Source organism: Tympanuchus pallidicinctus, unplaced genomic scaffold (genome assembly GCF_026119805.1).
Source record: "Tympanuchus pallidicinctus isolate F22 unplaced genomic scaffold, pur_lepc_1.0 scaffold20, whole genome shotgun sequence".
NCBI lineage: Eukaryota > Metazoa > Chordata > Aves > Galliformes > Phasianidae > Tympanuchus > Tympanuchus pallidicinctus.
Window position 1 is genome coordinate 13,986,067 of NW_026294722.1, and position 24,090 is coordinate 14,010,156.

Here is a 24,090-nt window from a genome sequence, read left to right on the forward strand (position 1 = left end):
CAGGGAGCTGCCGCTCTGTGCCCGGGGCACCTGACCTCCTTCTGCACTGACCTTGGTGGCCGTAGGGCTGCTTCCCTCTCATGTCTCACTCCTCTCTCCCAGCAGCATTTTTGCCCTTCTCACATCTGCTCTCACAGGGGCACTCGGCACCACTCATGGCTCAGGTCTGGCCAGCAGCAGGTTCCTTTTGGAGCTGCCAGGAGCTGGTTCTGATCTGATCTAAGGCAGCTTCTAGGCTCTGCTCACACCCCTGCAGTGCCCTGCTACCAAAACCTTATCACATAAACCCAATACAATTCCCCCACTGAGAAGAGCATACAGAGCAGTCTACAGAACCTCAGTAATCATTTTAGAAGAGCAGGAGCAGACGCCTGGAAAAGCTCAACTGGATGTCAAGCCTACACACAGACAGGGGGAACTGATGCACCATGTCTAGGGTACGTGTCCTCCCAGTGAGCTGGAAAGCTGAGAAGGAATTGCCTCAGTGCCCCAGCCTTGAGAATATTAAGAGGTGCATAGGGAAGGGAGGAGCTGGACTTTCTTCCCTTTCTTAAAAATGGGAGTGATGTTTTCCTTTTTCCAGTCAACAGGGTTTTCACCTGCCAGCCACAGTTTGATGGAGAGTGGCTTAGCAACCACATCAGCCAGCTCCTCTAGGGCCATGGGATGTATGTCATCTTGCCCCATTGACTTGTACACATTCAGTCGCACGAGGTGGTCTTTGACTTACTCTGCTGTTACAGTGGGGGGGATTTTGCTCCCACAGTTCCCGCCAAGAAGTTAAGAGATGTGAGGTTCAGGGATGTGAGAGACATGAGAATCCTGACTGCCAGTGAAGACTGAGGCAAAAATCTCCATGAGTACCTCAGCCTTCTCCATGTCTATTGTAGCCAGTTCTCCCTTCACAGTTATCATAGAGGGCATGCTCTCCTTGGCCTGTCTCTTCTGACAAAAGTACCTACAGAATCCCTTCTAGTTTTTTACATCCCAAGTAAAGGGCAGTTCCATCTGTGCTTTGGCTTTCATTATTCCATCCCTGCACGTCCATACAGAATCCCTATGTTCTTTCTGGACTACATGTTTTTGCTTCCATTGTCTATACCTGTCCTTCTTATCCCACAGTTTGACCAGCAGGTCCTGGCCAAGCTATGTTGGTTTCCTGCCTCCTCTGTTTGTTTTCCTCTACTGGGGAACAGAGAGCTCTTGCACTCTCAGAAAGGCATCCTTAAAGAGTAGCCAGCTTTGTTCCACTCCGTTGTCACTAAGACACAGCTTCCCAGAGGATCTCACCCAGCATCCATCAAGTAGTCTGAAGTGCGCTCTCCTAATTTTGCTTTTTGCCAGGCCTATCCTTATCAAGATGACATTCTACCAGGGCGTGTTCACTACTGCCTAGGGTGTCTCCAGTCTTAACCTCTTTCATTAGCTCCTCTAAGTTGGTGAGCACCAGGTTCAGAAATGCTTCACCTCTGGTTGACATGTCTAATACCTGGACCAGGAAGTAATGCTTAACACACTCAAGGAGTCTTCAAGATTGCTTGCAGCCTGCTGTATTGTTTTCCAGTAGACATTTGAGTAGTTGAAATCCCCTATCAAGATGAGAGCCTATGAGTATGACACTTCCTGCAGTTGAAGCAAGGAGGCTTCATCCACAGGTTCCTTCTGATCAGCCTGTAGTAGACCACAATCACTAGATGTCCTTTATTGGTTCAGTCCCTGATTTTCACCCACCGACTCTCAACATGATCCTGACTGTTTCTCAGAGGCAGCTCTTTGTCCTTTATCCACCTCTTAATAACATAGAGGGCAAATGCCCCACACTTCTTTCCCTGTCTATCTCTTCTGTAAAGCTTGCAGCCCTCCAATCATCATGCTCAGTAATGTGAATCAACCTACCACATCTCTGTGATTACAATCAGGTCATACGATTCTAACTGTCCCATGGCTCACAGCTCTTCCTGCCTATTACCCAGGCTGCATGCTTTGGGGTAGAGGCTAATAGCTGGGTTATTGGCAATGTTATGTTCTCTGAGGTGTCCTCACGAGATCCTTTGGGACAATTAAGAGATCTTTCCCTGCTGTTTCCTAAAGTGAGAGTTCCCCAGCACTTCTCTGTCACACAGAAAAAAATCCCATTCCCCTGTTAGAAATAGCCAAATAACTTATCAGGACAGTATCTCTGATAAAAGCAGATTTTATTCACAATTGCAATCCTGTAAACAGGAGTGTGGGTGCACAGACAGTATTACAACTTTTAAGGTCTATTACCCAACCCTTATATTGTTCTCCCCTGGTTTCTTCCATACTTCAGGTTCACAAATCTTCTTGATGCTCAACTAAACATACAAATACTGGCTAAACATAATTTTTTGCTAGCTAAGCATATATTGCTAATTATTTAACTTCTAACATTTGGTCACTCAATGACTGAGCCATTATTTCTGGACATCTGCTCGTCCTTGGATACAGACAAGTTTGGAAGTAGGATAGAGAGAAGTATCATGATGCCTGCCTGTTGCATGCCAACCTACCCACAGAGTGGGTAGCCTTGTGTGGAGGCCCTGGCCTAGGATTTCTTATCCAAACAAAATAGCTTTACAAAATCCTTTCTAGTCCATAATACTATACCCAAATATACTATTTGCAACTATTACAGTTTTACAAGTGAGAATTAATCACGTTATTCAACAATATTTCTAAAACATGTGACTGAAATATACAATTTCTACTTTTTCAAACCAGCTACTTCTAAGGGCAAAATATACTGTGCTGTACTTCTTCAGGTCAATTCCCTTTTTCGATATCTAATGCAGAAACAACATACCATTCCTACACTGCCAAATCTAGTTTAAAGCTAGATCATCAGTCCAGCCAACTTGCTTCCAGGAACTGTTTTGCCCTTGGTCCTGCTCAGTTGCATTTCATCAGATGCCCACATACCTGGTCTCTCAAAGGTCTTCCCAAGATCATGAAACCATCCATGCAGTCAGCCATTTAACTGACCTGTTCTCCTCCTTCCTTCCAGGTCCCAGCCACCATTCGGAAGGACAGAGCAGAACACTGCTTGCACTGCCCTGATGGAGACCGGCTCAAGACGCCTGGGACAGACGGGCTTAGGCTCTGGTGGCGCATAAGCCAAGTTTATTGTTGTTACAAGCATTTTATATCTTTTTGCTATGCGAGTATACAATACCTAAATCAGATAACATTTATGCAGCTGACAGCAATACATCATTATTTAATTAACTCTTTTGTGTATTATGATCAGCACAGAGATCAAAAGGTGTTCTCTCCACAGAACACGTTCTGCTCTTGGTCACGGAATGAAGAAGCTGTAACTTATGCTTGCCAGTCTCACATGACAGTCCTTCCCTTTCAGGAGGGGCCGCATGTTCCCTGTTTGACCCTTTCAGGCCAGCCAGGTCTGTTTTGCTTAACAGTCTTCCTCACTGCCCATCTCTCCAATGTCTTTCTAGGGCATGCAAAGCCTCTTACTATTCTGCAGTTTCCATGTTCCCTTCTGAGACCCAAGCCAATTCAATGTCCCTCAGGGAGGAGTCCTCAGTCACTAAGACTCTTGGCCCTTTTTTGTTGGTTCCAGTTTTGATGTAATTCTGTTCCCAGAAAAAGTCCACTCCAAATGAAACTCCTTAAAACCAATGCGATATCAAGGATAAGGCTTCTCATTCTGCTAATTTCATCCTGCCTGGACATCTGCTCAACAAGTTATTTTCATAGGGCACAGCTTCCCCCCTTGACACCCCTCTCTTCCTTCAGGCCCTTGAGAGACTTCCAGGTTCCAGAGTTCACCACATCCAAAGGTGTGGACAACTCAGTTATTACAAGGGAGATCCATCTGGGCACACAAGTCAGCCCTGATGGGCTGTGGGCATTCCGTCTCTGTTGCTGCCTGATCCAGGGCTGAAGTCTGGTGTTCCCAGACAAGAAGTGACTTGTGGAACAAATTCTAACCACAAAGCAGTTATAAAGCAGGTGTGTTTATTTGGTCCCGGGTGCAGGGGGGACAACTCCTTTCTAGCCTGTGCACCAAAAGCAGATAAACATCTTTATTTATAGAAAGAACACAAGCATATTCATGCTATTTCTAAGGTAAGGAGTGGTTATTACAATTAATTCAAGGAATTCGTTACAATATTCCACGCCCATTCTACGCCCCAAACTCCACTCCTAACTAATGCTTCTACACATGCAAGGTGCCTCCTGTTGGTCGCTCTGGTGATCATGGAGATGGAGGCTGTATGTCATCCTTGCAGTGTACTTCTGACCCTGGTGTAGTTTGAGGAAGTGTTTCAGCTTTTGGTTCAGTCTCTAGGATGGTTTCAAGAATGTGACTCCTTGGACCAGTCAGCAGGATCCTTGGGTTACATGCTCATGCTGACAAGTGAAATGTGCTCATAGCACAGGGCTGCGCAGGAGCTGCTTCTGTTCTTGTTGAGGTGCTAAGCAGACACCAACTCACTCTTCTCCAGTCTGTGTGGAGCGTGCAGTTCCTGCGTGCCATGCAGACCCCTGTGGCATTTCTCATGTGTGGCTTTTTTTTCTCTTACCTTTCAGCTCAGCCCTCAGAAGGATGCTGTCTGTGGTGCTGTGACCAGCTAGTCTTAAAGAGAAAAATCCCTTAGGCAAACAATCCTAGCCCCAGTTTGTGCAGAGCTGCACAACATGACCCAGGGACACAAGCACGCATGCTTTGGCTGTGTGTGCGCCCGACAGCTGCAGGGAGCACAGCAGAGACGCAAGCAGAGTAAATCCATGTGCAAGGCTGCAGCTGTCACTAGTGATGAGGCTGCTGAGAGCCAGGGGCTAGGGAGCAGATCCACTCCCAGCAGTGACACCTCTCACTGCTCTGCTACTGTGCTCTGGGCTAATGAATCTGTTGCTTTGTACAAGAGTCCCCAGCTGCCAGTACAGGGATAGTGACTTGGTAAAACACTGAGTAATAGGCTATCATGTTATAAGAGACCAAATGAAATGATTGCTTGTGGGAGACTGATTGTATTGGCAAATTCCACTGAGAATTAATGCCCATGCTTACCATTTTCCTGGTCTCAGTATAGCAGTTCTTTTCATGATTCATCTCAGCACTTCTTGAGCATCCATCCTAGCCATTCATACTGAAGGAATTAGCAGGAATTTTATAAAGAAACTTCCTTAGACATTGAGCTAATAAGCATAGATCATTTGGCTTTTGTTGTCTGGTTTATCTATACAACTTCTTTCTGAGAATCCTGTCTAAATTGTGCTGCAGTCTTCTGATATATTTACTGTCTTTTGTACATTTTCTTGCCAAACTGAAATCTGGAAGAAAGTAGTTGGGAAATCATATAAATCATCTTAAAAAGACTAGGAAACAGACTTTGTTTCCAGTGAAACAATTTGTAATCTAAAAAAAGTCTGATTAAAGAAAGGGAAGGCACCACTATCTTCAGCAAAAAAATTTCAAAGCTTATAGTTTTTGTGTAACTCCATTTTGGATTAATAAAGATAAATGCATTGTCTGAAATAATCAAAACAGAGCACAGCAGAAAGCACTTGCAAGACTGTAAAAGGAAATTTGAGTTGACTGTCTTGTCTCCTGCAAATGTAAAGATTTAACATACTTGCTACATGACTTCCTGGCTCTCATATGCTATAGTATCTTATTTGGAAGTTGGTCCTGTTCCTGTTGCTTTCTTCCTTTCACAAGCCCTTTGTGATAACACAAGCCCCATTGGTTTAGCATTGTGGCAGCCAGACCTTGTGTTCAGAAATTACTGTAGAACAGATCCAAATCTGTAAATGCAATGTTGGCTTTTATACTGAAAATCACTTCTTCATGGTGAAGGGAAGCTTATCTTTCTGCTCAACTCATTTCCTCTGAGCTTGAGTTCTCTACATTACCATTGTCATTGCGCAGCCCTTCCAGCATCGCCAGGTAGATTTTAGGGAGACGCTTGGGGCTGAGCGACTTAAATACCTGCTGGTGACAGTACGCCAGCTTACCGGATGGCCGGCAGCATTTCCCCTACCCTCGGCAACGTCTGGCTCGGCCATAAAGACGTTCCTGGAACAAACCATTCCCCGCTAAGGGATAATAGAGCCGACAGCCTCAGGTAGAGGAACTCACCTGTGTATCCCAGTGGTGTGGGAATTAAGTGATGTGTTTATTTTCGGCTCGGAATCTGCGACTTTAACATTGTGCGTTCTCGCACTCTGATTGGTTAAGAGACAGACTTGCAGCTAACTGGTGATAGACACACAACTGTAACAACCTGGTGAAGGCCTCAGAACAACCACTGTACTGTCACGCTCTCGTGAAAGGCGCGGAGCAAATGCACAGTGTGTGTTTTTCGCCAGCTTAAGGGCTTTGGGGAGTGTTGGGGGGATGAGCCCCTGGGGATCTTTGGGGGGGGGGGGGAGTCTTGGAGCATTCTGGGTATTTAGGGAGGGTTTTGAGGAGGTGTGGGGGCATCCTTGGAAGCCACCACAGAAAGACCGACCACATGCAAGGACACAGAACCCTGGTGATCTCAGGGAAAGTACTGAGTACTAGCGTGCCGTCTGGTTCTTATCGCTAGGATAGCGCACAGGGTTATTTGGAGAAACGGGAGAGCCACCGTTTGTACCAAGCATCGAAGTCTGTCGAAAGGCGTCTGTAACCGGCAGCCAAGGCCAGCTCTGTAGCTGCGAATTCAGCAGCCCGAGAAGCACGTCACTTTTAGCGCAGCTCGTTTCCCTTCATTCAGCTCATCTCCGAAAGCTCCTCCTTGCCCGCGCCCCCAGCCCTGCCCGGGGAGCCACGCCACGGGAGGCCGCAGGCGCCGGTAGTAACGCTCCGCGTCCCGCAGGCCCTGCAGCGCGTCGGCCGACGACGGGCAGCGGGGCCCGCGCCGCAGCAGCTCGGCCAGGCCCGGTTCCGCCGCTCGCTCCTTGTACGGCAGCAGCACAACGGCCACGCCGGCCCGCCCGGCCCGGCCCCACCGCATCCGCCGTCGCTGCCATGGCGCAGCGCGTCATCACGCCACGCCGCGCTCCGATTGGCTGCGCCGCCGCTCGAGGAGCTCCGATTGAACGGCGGGCGCGCGTCGGGCGGCGGTTGAACGCGGCGCGAGCGGGCAGGGCCGTCCCGCCGTGCGGGAGCGGTGCTCGGTGCGCTCGCGCTGTTCCTCGACCCTCATGGCTCCTGCCCGCAGGAAGGCGGCCGCGGGCGGCAGGAAGCTGAGCGCCTTCCTGAAGGACTTCGACCGGGAAGGTACGCCGCGGGCGGGCCGAGGGCCGGGCCGAGCTCCGCGCTCGGGCCCGGGCCGCGTCCGACGCCGCGTCCGTCCCCATAGTGAGGAGCCGGGTCGAGCAGCTGAGAGCGAACGGGGAGCGCCTGGTCAAGGAGATGGAGAACCTGTACGACGTGGAGCTCCTCCGGCTGCCCGTGGCGCTCCGCGAGATGAACTGGCTGCAGTTCTTCGGTAGCGGCGGGGGGCGTGGGCGGAGGGCGCGGGCGGGCTGCCCTGGAGCGGCGCTCGGAGGCCGTCGCTGAGGAGCGGTGGGACGCGGCGCGCGGGGCTCGCGCGAGCACAACGGGGGGGGGCGCGGGCGGGTGCGCCGCCCCCTCTGCCCGGGGCCGCTCGCTCGCCGCCGGAACGCCTGCTGTGCGCTATCCGCTCCTGCAGCGGCGTTACGGCGCTGCGGGAGCTGTCCCGGCTGCGGACCGCAGCGACGCTTCCAACTGAGATGTCTTCTTTCTAGCTGAAGGGGGAAGCCGGAAGGTCCTGGAGGAGGCGGTGACGGTAGGTATCCGGTGCGAATGGGAAACTTTCCCCGGCGCGCGGTGCATTCCTGGAGGAGACGAAGGCTTTGTGTATCCGCAGGAGCGCCGCTGCGATAGCGCGGGTTGCGCACGTGGATCTGAACTGCATTAAGGCTTAGCGGGAGGAGATGCTGCAGTGTCCCCTGCAGGGTTTGCGTGCTCGTGCTACTCCTTGCCCGGCTTTTTGGGCCTGCTTAACTTCACGCTAAGGGATCGCCGAGGTTGGAAAGGACCTTCCAGGTCACTCCCAGAATTCCTGGATGGTCGCGGTTTCCCCCCTGAGCCCGTTGTGTGATCACCCCAAGCCGCTTACTACAAGTGGCATCAGAAGCATGTCGTGTGGAGGGGGCCTTTCCTTTAAACATCCGGTTTGAACTGGATGAATCAGTCAAGGTGCTGAAAGGAGCTGTGCTTCAGTGCTGATTGTTTACGAAGCAGCTCCTCAAACTCTCTCGCGTGCTGTTGAGCCAGGCCCCAAATAATTTGTGCCTCCCTAGGTCTGCTGGGGCCGCGGCCTTTCCTCTCTTCAATACTTGTCTAACCTCTCAGGGTTCTGCAGGAGTTTGGGAGGGGAGTTCCGTGGCACTGGGAGTGTCCACTTCTCTGAGTTTTCTCCTGAGTTCCTCCACACTCTCTACCAATCGATGCTACCCAGCTTTGGGGAAGATCCCCAGTCGATACTGATAACGAAAAGCACGTTCCGAAAATGTGACACTGTGAACAATGAGATTGTGTTGGTTGGGACGTTCCAGAAATGTCCAGAAACTTTGAGGGGGGGGAAAGGAAAAGCAAGGGAGGAGGGAAACACCTGAGCAAGGCCTTTGACATGGTCCCCCACCACATCCTCATCTCCAAATTGGAGGGAAGTGGATTTGATGGGTGGACGACCCGATGGATAAGCAATTGGTTGAAAGGCCGCAGACAGAGGGTGGTGGTCAATGGCTCTATGTCCAGGTGGAGGCCGGTAACAAGTGGTGTCCCCCAAGGGTCTGTCTTGGGACCGGTGCTCTTTAACATCTTTATTAATGACATCGATGAAGGAATTGAGTGCACCCTCAGCAAGTTTGCTGACGACACCAAGCTGAGTGGTGCGGTTGATACGGCGGAAGGAAGGGATGCCATTCAGAGGGACCTCGACAGGCTTGAGGGCTGGGCTCGGGTGAACCTAATGAGGTTCAACACGGCAAAGTGCAAGGTTTTGCATTTGGGCCGGAAGAACCCCAGGCACCCGTACAGGCTGGGAGAAGTGGGCCTTGAGAGCAGCTCGGCAGAGAAGGACCTCGGGGTCCTGATGGACGAGAGACTGAACATGAGCCAGCAGTGCGCTCTGGCAGCTCGAAAGGCAAATGGGATCCTGGGCTCCATCAGGAGAGGGGTGGTCAGCAGGGACAGGGAGGTGATTGTCCCTCTCTACTCGGCTCTTGTGAGGCCCCACCTGGAGTACTGTGTCCAGGTGTGGAGCCCTCAGTACAAGAAAGACATAGAGATCTTGGAAAGGGTCCAGAGGAGGGCGACTAAGATGATCAGGGGGCTGGAGCACCTCCCCTATGAGGACAGGCTGAGGGAGTTGGGCTTGTTCAGCCTGGAGAAGAGAAGGCTGCGGGGCGACCTCATTGCAGCCTATCAATACCTGAAGGGAACCTACACCCAGGAGGGGAGTAAACTCTTCAGAAGGGCTGACAACAGCAGGACTAGGGGAAATGGATCAAAGTTGAAGGAGGAAAGATTTAGGTTGGATGTTAGGGGGAAGTTCTTCACAAGGAGAGTAGTTAGGCCCTGGAACGGGCTGCCCAGGGAGGTTGTGGATGCCCCGTCCTTGGACGTGTTCAAGGCCAGGTTGGACGGGGTCCTGGGCAACCTGATCTGAATGTGTATGTTTGGTGGCCCTGCTAGGCAGGGGGGTTGGAACTACATGATCCTTGAGGTCCCTTCCAACCCAGGTGATTCTGTGATTCTGTGATTCTGTGATTCAAAAACCTGTTGAAACATCTCTCTGTTGTTGACAGAGTCCCTGGGAAGGCATTGGAGGGCATAAAAGCATTAGCGCCCTCAGGAGTGTAGCTTTTAAGGCTTAAACCATGCCAGATTATATACAAACAGCAGACAAGTGTGCCAGCTGTGCTTTGAGGGCTCTCGCCCATGTACACCGTACAGCAGCGGGCTCGCTCTGGGCAGCCTCTGCCAGAGCGCCTCTGCCAATCCTCTCTACATTTTAACATTCTTCAGGGATGGTCATGAAGGAAAAAAAGAACTAAATGCGATATCATCAACTCTCCATTGGCTTCTCCATCATCACAAACGGTGATCGCTGTTCCCTAATGCACCAGCCCTTCTCTTCTCTCCTGCTATCTGTAAGGTTGCTCTGCTCTCCTGGAGTCATTTTGCGGAGCCCCGTGCCAAGAGGGTTTGCTCCTAGGCCTCTGGAAGAGCACGCGCCTCTCAGTAAGCTGAAGCATTGCTGTGGTGTTGAGCAGCAGGGAGTAGGTGAAGCATGCTCACAGCTGCCCAGCAAGGCGTGCTGGTGCTGAAGGGCACGAGATCCATTGTGTCTGGAATAACGAGGAAGGAATTCGTTTGAGCACAACAGAAGAACGTAAAGATATTTTTGCTGTGAAATAGTTATAAAGATTTTGCCTGCAACTTTGACTCATCACAAACTCGCAGTACTGATCATCCTGACAATATTATGACCTCTTAATTCTAGGCAGACTTGGGAATAACAGAAATAAACAAGCTGACAGCAGAATTTATCCAGACTCCTTTGAAAATCATAACAAAAGGTCAGTAGTTAACATTCTGTGAATGCTGATTTGGTTCTTAGCTACAGCCTTCGCTACATTTACAGACAGGGATGCAATTCTACCTTTACTCCTGCAACCTGAAGTAGTTTTACTTGCCTTAATTAAAGCATTCTGAATAATTCACAGCCGTGTTCTTTTTATTGTTGTCATCAGAATTCAGAGTTTGGAAGCAAGCTGTTGCCAAAAGAAGCTTGTAGTACATTTCCTTACCTTAGCTAATGGTCAATTATGCCTCGTTAGTTGTTTTTTTTTTCCTGTCAACTTGAGTAGTGCTTTCTCCTTTTCACAGAAAAATCTAAACAGGGTATTGAAGCTACTGAAGAAGCAGCAGAGGTTCCTTTGCTTCCTCTAGCAAAGAAAGCGAAACACGATGGCCAACTTCTGGAGCAAGCAGCTGCAAGTACTAATCCAAGAAACGGAAAGGTAAGCAGCTGCTCTTTGTGATGGCTTTTATTCCCGGGATGTAAACTATGTACTGAGACGATGCTGATGCCTATGGTGGGACAGCTGTGCAGGATGCTGTAAGGGTGACTTTGAAAAAGCTGTTGCCTCCTGATCGTTCCGGTGATGCTGCAAGCTGGCTTTCATTGGCAGACAGTGCTGTTACTTGTGGCGAGCAGTGACTGCACTGCAGGTAACCTCTGCTTTTATTCCTGTTGTACTTCTGCACATGAGAGTCTCACCCTTCTCATCTGAGCGGGTGCCTTCAGCGTTGCTGTATGCAGGGAGTGATATTCCCTAGAGCAGAACAGTCTGGGCCACGTTGAAAATATTTACCAGCAGTGCTTTTCAGCTTTGTAGTTTCTGAGTTCTGCTGTGGGCAGTGGTAAATACATGAACCGTCTTGAGTCAGATTGGAAGTTAAGGTGGTCTGTTATCCTCCTGAAGTTCTGCAGCTGAGCTTTGGGGAAAGGATATGAGGGTAATACTCGAATGGGGAAGGTCTCAGAAGGTTGTCCCGTGGCTTGTGTCAGACTCCCGTGCTGCAGGAAGGAGCCTCCTGAGCCAAGCTTTTTGTATGGGAGCATTTGCTCGGTGCAGACTTGGCTGTCCCGGGAGAAGGAAATGACTGACTTGGCAGCTAATGTGTTTCAGGTGAGGACGTCCACTAAAAAAGCACCAGCGTCCAGGAGCAGAAGAGCTCCTTCACCAAGAGTGAAACGCATGAGTCAAAGGTAACGGCGACGAGTTTTATGGCAGGATTTCAGAAGCAGAGGGTAAAATTGCGGTGCTAACGTAGCTGCTGAATGGGGTGGTGCGTGGCCTAGCAGGCTGGGTGGTGTGGGCATGGCGTGCCGTAGGGTGATCTGTGAGGACCCTGGGTTGTCTCGTCCAGGTCTTTGGTAAGACAGTGCTTACGTGTCCATTAAAATTATTCTTCTGAGAGCAGGGCTCTGCTTACATGCTTCCTTTTAAGCAGATCAAGCAAAAGCAGCTTTATCACTCCGGCTACTGGCAGAAATCTCGATCTCTGTGCTCGAGGAGGCGCCTCCCTCGTCACACCCAGGTTTGATTCCAGGTCTGTATTCTATTGCATTTCTCTGTTAATTTCTTACACAGAGGAGTGCCTTGCTGCTTGCTCCTTACATCTTGGTTGCAGAATATTTTCCAGCAGCACTTTGAAACTGCAATGGAAGACTTTTGGTCCAAGTGCTCTAAGAAATTGCAGTAAAATTCCTTACCTGTTGCTTTTTCCAGTGTTTTCAAGACGCCGGGTTTGCGCACACCCGCAGTAACTGAACGTGTTTACACCATCTCTGCTAATGGCAGCCCCCTTGCTGATGGCAATGATATCTTCATTACCGTTCCTGTTGGAGGAGGGGAGGTAAAATCAAACTTGAGTCTGTAAAATCTATGCAGCAAGGAGAGCCTGTGCCTTCTTGGGGCCTTTTCAGTTTCAAGGGACTGCTGTTCATCCATTCTCTCCCGATTACTTGTGTCACCGCAGCTTATCAGGAGGTAAATGTTGCTTAAAAAGAGCCTGAAGAAGTTCTTAGTCAGCAGTGGGAGCTGTCTAAGAATTCTGGTCTAAGCAGAATGCAGACTGTGCTGTGCTGTGCTTCTGCTCACAGTGCCGCGTCAGCACACCAAGGGCAGTACGGGATGAGCTGGTCAAGCTGCGTGTGGCTGTTGGCATGTACGCGGCCTCCTAGTGTGCATAGAGTTTTACTTTTGCTGCTTGTAGCTGCTGCAGCGAAACAATCAGGAAACCTGAGATTTGGTGGTGTTTGGCTTCTTGCAGAGCATTCGTTTAACAGCAAGTGATCTGACCAAGAAGAATCTTCTTCATCTCAATCCAGAGGCACGAGGCATTATGAAGAAGCTGTCTGTAAGTCTTTTTTTTTTTTCTTTTTTTTTTTTTTTTCTGTTCGAGATCTGAAGCTGTAATGCAGCATTGTCTCTGTCCTTAATTATTGTCCTTAACTGTTAAGCTACTGAGCTGTAACAGAAGCTTCTTATTTCAAGTCTTGTATCTTAGCTCCTACCGCTAGTGAAGAAGCAGCATGAACTGGGAAGGGAAGGGGAAGGAGGGATAAAATTTCGCACTTGTAGAAAAATAACTATTGTCAACATTTTGAAAAACTGAATCGAAACTAAAGGTGTCCTCTGTTCCAGGTGGAAAACAGAAGTGTGGCTGTGTGTTATAATCTCTTGATGAATTGCTCTTTCTTTCTAGGTTCGTCTTGCACAAGCCTGTAGCAGTGCAAAAACTCATAGGTGAAGAGCAGTGAATGTCAACACCTTTTGTAAATGTGGAACTACTATAAGCTACAAGTACATTTTATTTGGTGTCTTGTAATTCTGTGAGCATTCATTTAAACAAAACAAAATAATAATAATAATAAAAAAAAGAAAGAGCAAAGCAGTTAAGACCAGTGCTGTATAACTGACAATGCTGTTAATATTCAAGCGTCCCTTTCCAGCTGTCAGAGTGATTTGGTTGTAGCTGGCATGAGTCACAGCTACCTGGCAGCTACTAGCTAACCAATATTCATCACCCAAATTCATTTCCCATCCTGTTTGAGCCCTGTATGCCTCCAGGGAGTGGGTTAGCAATGGTTCTTTCCTCTGCAGTGTATTGCTTGCACACACTACTAAAATCGCTTCTGCAACTTACGTGGCAGTAGTGTTTGGCTTAACTCGTGCAACCTGCTGTAGGGAACTGCTTTGGCAAGGGGTTGGACTCGTTGACCTCTGGAGGTCCGTTCCAACCCCTACGATTCTGTGGTTCTGTGACCCGCCTGGTGTCCAGGAGCAGCTCCTAGCTGAGCTGGGCAGCCCCGAAAGAGGGGCGCTGATCGAGGCGAGTTGGAGCCTGGCAGTCAGGCGTGCGCCTTTGGTTCTTGCTTTCCTCAAATCATCAGCAGCTGAACCCGAAGTCATTCGTCGCACCAAAAACGGCGGAGGCACAAAAAAAAACCGCTCATCATCCCGCCCTGAACACCGCCGCGCACCCCCGCTCTGCGCTTTCCCGGCGGCACGGATGCGACCCGTGCTCGCCGCTCTCCAGGAAGGCCCGCACGCAGAGGGGCGGCGCGGGTTCGGCATCGCCTCGATCCCCCGCGTCCCCGCCCTCCTCCTCCCGTGGCCCCGGAAGCGGAGTGGGCGCGCGGCGACAGGCATCGGCGTGGGCAGCCGGGCCGGGGCCATCCGGGACGCGCGCGGCGATGACGCAACGACGGCGCGACCGCGGACAGAAAGGACCCCGCGAGCGGTGCCCGCCCCGTTCCGCGGGCCGACCAATGGCGGCACGGAGGAGGCGGGGCCGAGCGCTGGCTCTCCGCCAATGGCGGCCGGGGGGCTGCCGCAATGGCGCTGGCGGAGACGTGGGGCTCCGTGCGGGGAAAGTGGTGCTCCGCCGCCCCGCGTCCCCGCCGCCGCCCTGTGCCTTTGGGACGCCGGGCGCTCAGGGGAAGGCGGCGCGGGGGCCCGTCCGTCCCCCTTCGGCACCGAGCCGTCCTTTTCAGTCGCCGTTCGGCGGTCGTCTCTCTGTCGCTCTGTGCGTTCGTCAATTAAATGTTTACCGTTCGTTTCTCGGCGCTTCTGCCCGCGGTCTTTTCTGCAGCTCAGGTAAGCCACCCCGTCCCCGTGCCCACCGCCGGGTAAGGACAGGGCGGCGCAAACAGAAGAGACTAAGACTAGCTGCACAGTTTTGAAAACTGCTCTGCAGACCAGCTGCTCGATAATGTCCTGCTGACACGAATCCTGAACTTGTCTGCCCTCAGAAAGTCTTCCTGGATGTTCCTCGAAGGTTGCTAATATTCTTGGCGCTCTTGGCCTAGGTGAATTTAATTGGAAAACTTCCACTAGCTTAGCAGGACTGTCTTCTTATTTTCCGTATGAAAGAACTGGATTAGTATTTTTCTTGCTCTCTTTTTTGGATTTTTCTAACAATCTCAAAAGCCTGTAAAGCATGGCTTCCTGATAGCTTTCACACATGTTCTTTGACTCTGTGTATTTATGCATTTATACATGAAATGAGTTTTATTTGTTTCTGCAATATTGTTTTCACCTAGCATATGTTTTAGTCTGGGAGTTAAATCTGAGTTGTTTATTTACTGCTGTGATAATACTGAGGATCTGCTCGAGGCACTGCAGCAGTGCAGTACACGCTTACGCTCTCAAACTCCAGGGCCCCTGTATAATCAATGGATATCAAGATTTTATAATCACAATATAATCAAGAGAGTTAGGCAAAGTAGACAAAAGAGACAAAATGATAACAAAAGAGAATAAAATGAAAGGCTTACCCTTCAGCTGAGCTCACCACAAAACACCAAGAGAGGTGATCTCCAGAAGAGATCCTTCCCCTCTTAAATAGGTCTAGGAGGGGTGGAGTCAGGCTCCCCCCCTTCCAGCAGCACAGGTGAATTGCCTTCAGCTGTGCTCCTCTGGCTGACTCATGGCTCGCCTCAGGTGATCAATCAGAGGTTCAGGCCGTGACTCCGCAGTTCCCATACACTCCATCCCTTCACGGCGTGAACCGATGATCAGGTTAACAAAAGGGTAAGCTTTCCCTAATACAGAGATCCGGTATATCACGATGCTTATACAATTTTATCATGATGTGTGTTGGTACAATTCAAGACGAGTGATGATTAGTGGATGTCTATATTCTTGTATGGGCCAGTGCTCGATGATGTGACTGGAGGCATGAGGTCCTGAGGTGCAGGTCCGTTCTATGTTCCATCAGTCCCATGCAGACCATCACCAGGTGTTGTACGTGATCTGACAGCAACACTGGAACACTTGATGGCATTTTGTTCCTTCCAGTGGTCCTGAAGGCTCACAGACTCACGGGGAGTAATACAGATGTTTCACAGGTACCAGGAGGGGAAGGTCTGCTCTCCAGGGCAAGATACAGGCCGTATTTCTATCCTGGGTCAACACTTCCGCTTGTACTGGGGCACGTCCTGGCCGCCTGTACCACACCTTCTGTCCGGATGTCTGCAGCTGCATAACGATATCAGGCACCAAAGGAGGTGTCCTGATCTGCCACAGGGACACGATGGGGGTCCCTTTAGCAATAAAGGGTTGAGGAGCAGGTAAAAGGGTTGATGGAGCGGGCATACAAGTAGTGTTTGCCAGTATTCCCTTGGTGGCAGGAACGAGCATTGAGATGACCATGAAAAGCCATCTTATAAATGCATGGCTGAGAGGCTGGTGCAAGCGCAAAAATTTTGGATTCTTTGATCATGGGGCAGTCTACTCAGCACCTAGCCTGAGGTCTGCTGATGGGAATTGCCTATCTCCAAAAGGGAGACAGATACTTGCCCAGGAGCTGGCGGGACTTGTAGAGAGAGCTTTAAACTAGATAGGAAGGGGGAAGGGGATAAAGCCAGGCCTGCTAGAGAACAGCCTGGGGAACTGGTATTGGGATTAGGTGAAAGGCAAGGGGCTCAGCTGAGGTGCGTCTACACTAATGCACGCAGCATGGGCAACAAACAAGAAGAGCTGGAAGCCATTGTGCAGCAGGCAAACTATGACCTAGTTGCCATAACGGAAACATGGTGGGATCGCTCCCACGATTGGAGCGCTGCAATGGATGGCTACAAACTCTTCAGGAAAGATAGGCAAGGAAGGCGGGGTGGCGGTGTGGCTCTCTATGTTAGGGAATGCTTTTACGCTACTGAGGTTATGACTGGGGACGATAACGTTGAATCCCTATGGGTAAAGATCAGAGGAAGGGCTGACAAGACAGGCACCCTGGTGGGTGTCTGTTATAGACCTCCAAATCAGGATGAAGAGACAGACAAGGTATTCTATAAGCAGCTGGCACGAGCTGCACAGTCGCCTGCCCTTGTCCTCATGGGGGACTTTAACTTCCCTGACATATGCTGGGAGTACAGCACAGCACAGAGGAAGCAGTCTAGGAGGTTTCTGGAATGCGTAGAGGACAACTTCCTGATACAGCTGGTCAGAGAGCCCACTAGAGGAACTGCCCCACTAGACCTGCTGTTCGCAAACAGGGAAGGTTTGATGGAGGATGTGAAGGTTGGAGGCTGTCTTGGACAGAGTGACCATGAAATGATAGACTTCGTGATTCATGGTGGAGCCTGGAAGGGGAATAGTAAAATTGCTACCTTGGACTTCAGGAGGGCGGACTTTGAATTGTTCAAGGGACTAATAGGGGGAGTCCCCTGGCATTCAGTCTTAGTGAGTAAAGGGGTCCAAGAGAGCTGGTTGCTCTTCAAGAAGGAAGTCTTAAGGGCGCAGGAGCAGGCAGTGCCCCTGAGCTGCAAAATGAGCCGGCAGGGAAGAAGACCAGCGTGGATGAATAGGAAGCTATTCTTGAGGCTCCGGGAGAAAAAGAGAATCTACCGCCTGTGGAAAGAGGGACAGGCCTCTCAGAATGAATACAAGGAAGTCGTTAGGATGTGTAGAGGTGAAATCAGAGAGGCAAAAGCCCAGCTTGAATTTAACCTATCTGCTGGCGTGAAAAGGAATAAGAAACTCTTTTATAAATACATAAACAGTAAGAGGAGGACAAAGGAGAATATCCACTCTTTGCTGGATGAGGCTGGGAATGTGACCACTGAGGATAAGCAAAAGGCAGAGGTTCTGAATGCCTTCTTTACGTCTCTCTTTAAAAGTCAGACCAGTTATCCTCAGGATACTCCTCTCTCTGACCTGGTAATCTCGGCTGGGGAGCACACTAATCCCCCTGTGATTCTGAAAGAAACAGTCAGAGACCTACTGCTCCAACTGGACTGTCACAAGTCGATGGGGCCAGATGAGATCCACCCGAGAGTGCTGAGGGAACTGGTGGAGGTGATAGCTGAGCCGCTTTCCATCATCTGTCAGCACTCCTTGTTGACTGGTGAAGTCCCAGAAGACTGGAGGCTTGCCAATGTGACTCCCATTCACAAGAAAGGTCATAAGGAGGATCTGGGGAACTACAGGCCTATTAGCCTGACCTCGGTGCCAGGGAAGGTTATGGAGCAGATTGTCTTGAGGGAGATCAAGTGGCATGTGCGGGGTGACCGGGAATCAGGCCTAGCCAGCATGGGTTCGTGAAGGGCAGGTCCTGCTTGACCAACCTGATCTCCTTCTATGATCTAGTGACCCATCTGGTGGATGAGGGAAAGGCTGTTGATGTGGTCTACCTAGACTTCAGCAAAGCCTTTGACACTGTCTCCCACAGCCTTCTCCTGCAGAAGCTGGCAGCCCGAGGCTTGGATGGGTACACTCTCGGCTGGGTGAGGAGCTGGCTGGAAGGCCGGGCTCAGAGAGTGGTGGTGAATGGAGTTAAATCCAGTTGGCGACCGGTTGTGAGTGGTGTTCCCCAGGGGTCGGTGCTGGGGCCTGTCCTCTTCAGTATCTTTATTGATGACCTGGATGAGGGCATCGAGTGCACCCTCAGTAAATGACACCAAATTGGCTGGAAGTGTGGATCTGCCTGGGGGTAGCGAGGCCCTACAGAGGGATCTGGACAGGCTGGAGAGCTGGGCTGAAGCCAATGGGATGAGTTTCAACAAGGCCAAATGCCGGGTCCAACCCCAGGCGACGCTACAGGCTTGGGGCGGTGTGGCTGGAGGACTGCGTAGAGGAAATGGACCTGGGGGTATTGATTGATGCTCAGCTGAACATGAGCCGACAGTGTGCCCAGGAGGCCAAGAAGGCCAATGGCATCCTGGCTTGCATCAGAAAAACAGCGTTGCAAGCAGGAGCAGAGAGTTCCCCTGTACTCGACCTCGAGTACTGTGTCCAGTTTTGGGCACCTCACTGCAAGAAAGACATGGAGGCCCTGGAACGCGTTCAGAGGAGGGCAACAAAGCTGGTGAGGGGTCTGGAACACAGGCCATATGAGGAGAGGCTGAAGGAGCTGGGAATGTTCAGCCTGGAGAAGAGAAGGCTCAGGGGAGACCTCATTGCTCTCTATAACTTCCTGAAGGGAGGTTGTAGTGAGCTGGGGGTCGGCCTCTTCTCTCGTGTCATTGGTGGTAGGACCAGGGGGAATGGCTTCAAGCTACGGCAGGGGAGATTCAGGCTGGACATCAGGAAGTATTACTTTTCAAAAAGGGTGGTCAGGCACTGGAACGGACTGCCCAGGGAGGTGGTGGAGTCACAAAGCCTGGGGGTGTTCAAGGAAAGACTGGATGTTGTGTTGAGGGACATGGTTTAGTGGGAGCTATTGGTAATAGGCGAACGGTTGGACTGGATGAGCTTTTAGGTCTTTTCCAACCTTGGTGATTCTATGATTCTATGATTCTAAAGATCGGAGTGTTGACCACAGTATCAGTAGGCCATGTACCTATTACTGGAGGGACTACTGAGCCTCCCACCTCCAATAGTCTCCCCCAAGGTGCAAGTAGGCCACACCACTTGGGTCCTACCTGCACCTTCCAGGGCCGTTTCATTTTATGGGTACTCGGATCTAAATTCTCAGGGGCAGGGAGCAGAAGATTATTTTCGTTACCAATCTGGGGTCTTCCCTGATGATCAGTGCCCGTAATTTGGATCCTAAGCGGGGTGGCCCATGTCGTCTGCAACATTCTCAGGGCACTGGGTCTGCCGTCTCGAGGTCTTTCATTCAGGTCCCGCAGGGTTTCATACAGTCTTTTCGTCCACCCCTGCAGGGACTGGGAGTCTGTCTTCAGGGCAGCCTTAAGAATACCGTTATAACGTTCGATGAGGCCTGCCCCCGTTGGATTATATGGCAGGTGGAATCACCATTTGATGTTATTTTCTTCTGCCCAGCGTTGTATCGTTGCACCAGTAAAATGAGTCCTTTGGTCGCTCTCGATGACTTGAGGTGTCCCGTAGGCAGACATCAGTTTAGTGAGTGCCTTGATGGTATATGCCTGGTTTGCTTTCGGTACTGGATAGGCCCGCAGTAACCCACTTGCAGTGTCGACACAGGTCAGGGCGTATCTTGCCCCTTCGGAATGAGGAAGGGGTCCGATGTAATCGACCTGCCATCGCTGTTTTGTGTCCCCTAGCAAGATGGGCTGTTGTTTCGGGCAATGATCTCGGTCTCATCTTGGAGCAAGCGTCGCAATCCTAGCATGCCTGGATGATATCAGATAGTTGTATGGGCAGTCCCCATGCTTTAGCAGCTGCCCACATTGTCTTTTGTCCAGCATGCCGTAGCTTCTGATGTAACCAGCGGGCGATGTTCTCAGATGGTGAATTCTCAATCCATCGAACTCGGGCCAGTGTGTCGGCTTCATCGTTTCCCGGTGACTGTAGGGGCTGATGACCAGAAACATGGTACACACGTACAGTCCTGTGTTTGACCGTATTCCATATATCTAACCACATGTCTTTGCCCCAGATCGGTCGGGCATGGATAGTCCATTCCTGGGTGGCCCACTGTGCAATCCAAAGAGTGAGCCCCCGGTACACAGCCCAACTATCTGTGCAGATGTTCAGGATACCATCACCGGGTTCCTTGGTTATAACCATCCACACGGCTCACAGTTCCGCCCATTGGCTGCTCTGACCATCCCGCTCATCAAACCAGATTGTCTCGGTGGAAGGATGGTATGCTATTGCTCTCCACTTGCTCGGGTTGCCCTTGCTGGACCCATCTGTGTACCAGGTATCTTCAGGGATAGGATATTTTCCCTCCTGAACGGGACTCTTCTCTGGTGGAGCGACCAGTATTTCTTTTGGTGCATCACTGTGATACGTAACTGGGCCTAGGATCTTCTGGAGTTCTTCTTTCAAGGGTGATGAAGACAGACTGCTCCTTTGGCTGAGATAGGCGACCCATCGTGCCACTGTTTGTGCTTGGGCCACCCCTGTCTTAGGAAGGTGGGTCAGATCTTTCACCCACCCCTGAATTGGCAGAGTGGTCTTGACTATAACTGCAGCTGTTTGAGTTATTGGCTCTACTGCCAAATAGGCAGCCAATAACTGTTTTTCAATCATACTGTATTTTCTTCTGCTCCGTACCAAACCTGTGACCAGAAACCAATGGGGGTCCGAACAGAGCTCTGGCGTTGCCACAGGCCCCAACCGAAGCCGTCTTGAGTAACATGAATATCCAACTCGGCTGGGAGGGTAGGATCGATTATACCCAATGCCTGGGCTTGTTTAACTGCCAGTTTTGCTTGTTGGAAAGCATCCTGTTCGGTTTTCCCCCAGTCCCATAGCTGCCCCTTTTTTGTGAGTCTGTACAGTGGCCTTAGCAGCTGCGCTAGGTGAGGTATAAAGGAATGCCAATAACCCAATATACCTAGAAACTCTTGCAGCTGCTTTGATGTTGTAGGGACTGGGAACGCCTGAACCTTATCTATAACAGCACTGGGTAGCACTTTGGTCTTTCCTGACCAAACCACCCCCAGGAATTTTACGGACAGGCCTGGACCTTGCACCTTTTGGGGATTTATAGCCCATTCCCTCTGTTGTAAATAATGATAATAATGTAAATAATGTTAATGAATCTGTTGCCTGTCCTACTGCCTCCAGTGAGTCGGATGTCAACAGGAGATCATCAATGTAATGATATAGGTTAACATCATCAGGTTTTCTCCAATCAGCCAGGTCACACGCCACTAGATTGTGACAATACGTTGGTGAATGCACGTACCCCTGTGGCAGGACCTGAAAGGTCCACTGCCTGCCTCCCCATGTAAACGCAAACTGATCTTGCGATTCCTCAGCAATTGGGCTGCTGAAGAATGCATTTGCTAGATGATAAGTTTTTATCTCCCTACTCAATGTGTCCATTAGGGAGGCAATATTGGGTACGGCGGCGTGACCTTATTTAATTCTCTGTAATCTACTGTCATTCTCCATGTGCCATCCAACTTTTGCACTGGCCATATGGAGGAGTTATATGGGCTGTGTGCAGTTTTTATAATGCCCACTTTTTCTAATTCCTGCACCGTTCTCGATATTTCATCTTGTCCACCCGGGAGTCTATACTGTCTAATGTTGGTAATCCGGCGCGGTTTCGGCAGGCAAACAGGCCCATGTTTCGCATGGCCTCTTAATATTGCCTGCACCGCCCAGATACTGATACATCTCTATCGAAGTCTGAACTCTCCCACAGTTGTTTGGAGAGCCAGACCCCATAGTGCATTGCTGCCCTGAGATAAGGAAGTAATCCCTCACCCCATTCCAAGGACCAGTACTCACTCATGCTCCAAAGAAAACAGCCTCCAAGTAGACATGCTGCCCTTCAGCATGGTCAGGATCTCCCCCTCCTCAAAAAACAAACAAACAAACACAAACCCCACCAACAGGGAGAAGCTCACAGCTCTAACGTAAAGAAAGGATCCCCCACCCCAAAAGAGACAGTCTCCAAGAAGAGATGCTGCCACAATGCTTTCCAGCCCTCAGGGAGGGGTGGAGCCAGGCTGAGCCCCATCTTATCCCAGGTGAACTGCTCCCTCCAGTGCTTGCAGGGCTGCACCCCTCACCAAGTGCTCAATCACTGTTTTAGGTTGTGAGCTCACAGTTCCCATACAGCCATGAAACAACAGAAAAAAGAACACATCACCCATGGTCACTGTGCATCACCCCATGTTGCATTGCAGGTGCTTTCAATGTCCCCTCCCCATCCCAATGTCCCAGTGCTCCATCTCCACTCCCACCCCCACGTCCCCATGCCTACCTCTGTGCCCCCAGTGTCCCCATTCCCTCCATCCCATCCCCAGTGTCCCTACAGTCACCTCCCCAGTGTCCCCAAACCCACATCATGACCTCATGCCCTCCTCCCAGTGCCTCCCAGTGTTCATCCACCCACCCCCCACATCCCCATGGTCCTTTCTGTGCTGCCAATGTCCCCACGCCTTCCTCGCCATCCCTAGTGCCCCCCCATCCACACTATCTCCACATCCACTCCCAATATCCCCATGGTCCTCTTTGTATTCCCAATGTCCCCACAACACCTCTATCTCCTTCCTGTCCCCATTGCCCCCTGCCCACCCCTACCCCTCAAGGGCAGGGGTGTGGCAGGGAGTACATCTTCAGGGCAGAGAATGATTCCCATCCTGAGACACGCTGCATCCTCATCATCGTCACTGACTGTGATGCCACTCACAGCAGCACCGTGCTCACAGTTGAGGAGTGAGGCATCGTGCGCTACATCACTGGTTACAGCCCACACTGCACCATGGGGCCATGCAGGGACCACCGTGTCCCTGATCACCATCTCCACACCACAGGTGCGGAACAACTTCAGAAATACACACAACCAGAGCCTCTGTCACCTTTGTCACCATCCTTGACAGCTTCTGGCACCTGTGTGGGACATTATTTTGGCGCCTTCTGGGCCATTTGGGGCCATTATATGGAGCTGTTTGAGGATATTTGGGGCCCTTTGGGGCCTGTATTTGGGCACATTTAGGACATTTGGGGACGTTGTTTGGAGACTTTTGAGGCATTTGGGGACATTTCTTGGGGACAGTTGGGGAATTGGGGGCCATTTGGGGCCCTGTGTGGGGTAGGAGGGTGTATGGGGATGTGTGTGGCAGGAGGGGATGTGGGAATGTGGGATTTGGGAGGGGATTGGATTGGAGATAGGAATTGGACATGAGTTTGGGATTGGAATTGGGGTTGGGATGGAAGGGGATTGGTGATCATCTGAGGTGAGCAATGAGTCAGCCATTGGAACACAGGTGAAGGCAATTCAGCTGTGCTGCCGGAAGGGATGGAGCCTGGCTCCACCTCTCCTAGGCCCATTTCAGAGCTGACTGCCTGTGGGGAAGGATCTCTTCTGGAAATCCATTCCACTGGAGTTTCATAAGCAAGCCCAGGATATAGGTAAGAATTCTGTCTTTTCTGCTTTGGTATAATAACTGCGTAGCCAAGCCCTTTGGTACATTTCATAGCTATAGCATCTGTACTTTCATTGATTGTACATATGTACATTTGTGAAAAATTATTGTCAAAGGTGAAGCACCGGAAAAGTAATATTTCATCAAAAATTGCTGATGAACACCTTGAGAACTCACCAGGAGTGGCAACCGCTGCTATTGAACAAACCTGATGTATCAATTTCACAAAAGCAAGGTCTAACATCCCACTAGT

At 50.5% G+C, this 24,090-nt stretch overlaps 2 protein-coding genes across 2 annotated transcripts; both read left to right on the forward strand.

Moving 5' to 3' along the window:
• The first annotated feature begins 7,071 nt into the window (after window positions 1-7,071).
• LOC128080908 (borealin-like) lies at window positions 7,072-13,486 on the forward strand. The gene is made up of 10 exons (XM_052683705.1): window positions 7,072-7,252; window positions 7,335-7,463; window positions 7,744-7,784; window positions 10,509-10,584; window positions 10,895-11,028; window positions 11,701-11,780; window positions 12,026-12,124; window positions 12,304-12,430; window positions 12,848-12,934; window positions 13,283-13,486. The coding sequence occupies exons 1-10, from the start codon at window positions 7,177-7,179 to the stop codon at window positions 13,325-13,327; spliced, it is 894 nt and encodes a 297-aa protein (XP_052539665.1). The 5' UTR covers window positions 7,072-7,176; the 3' UTR covers window positions 13,328-13,486.
• Window positions 13,487-14,036: 550 nt separating this feature from the next.
• Window positions 14,037-15,044, forward strand: LOC128080911 (uncharacterized). Its single transcript, XM_052683711.1, has 2 exons — window positions 14,037-14,676; window positions 14,777-15,044. Exons 1-2 carry the CDS (start codon window positions 14,090-14,092, stop codon window positions 14,790-14,792), a joined length of 603 nt encoding a protein of 200 aa, XP_052539671.1. The 5' UTR covers window positions 14,037-14,089; the 3' UTR covers window positions 14,793-15,044.
• Window positions 15,045-24,090: the final 9,046 nt, after the last annotated feature.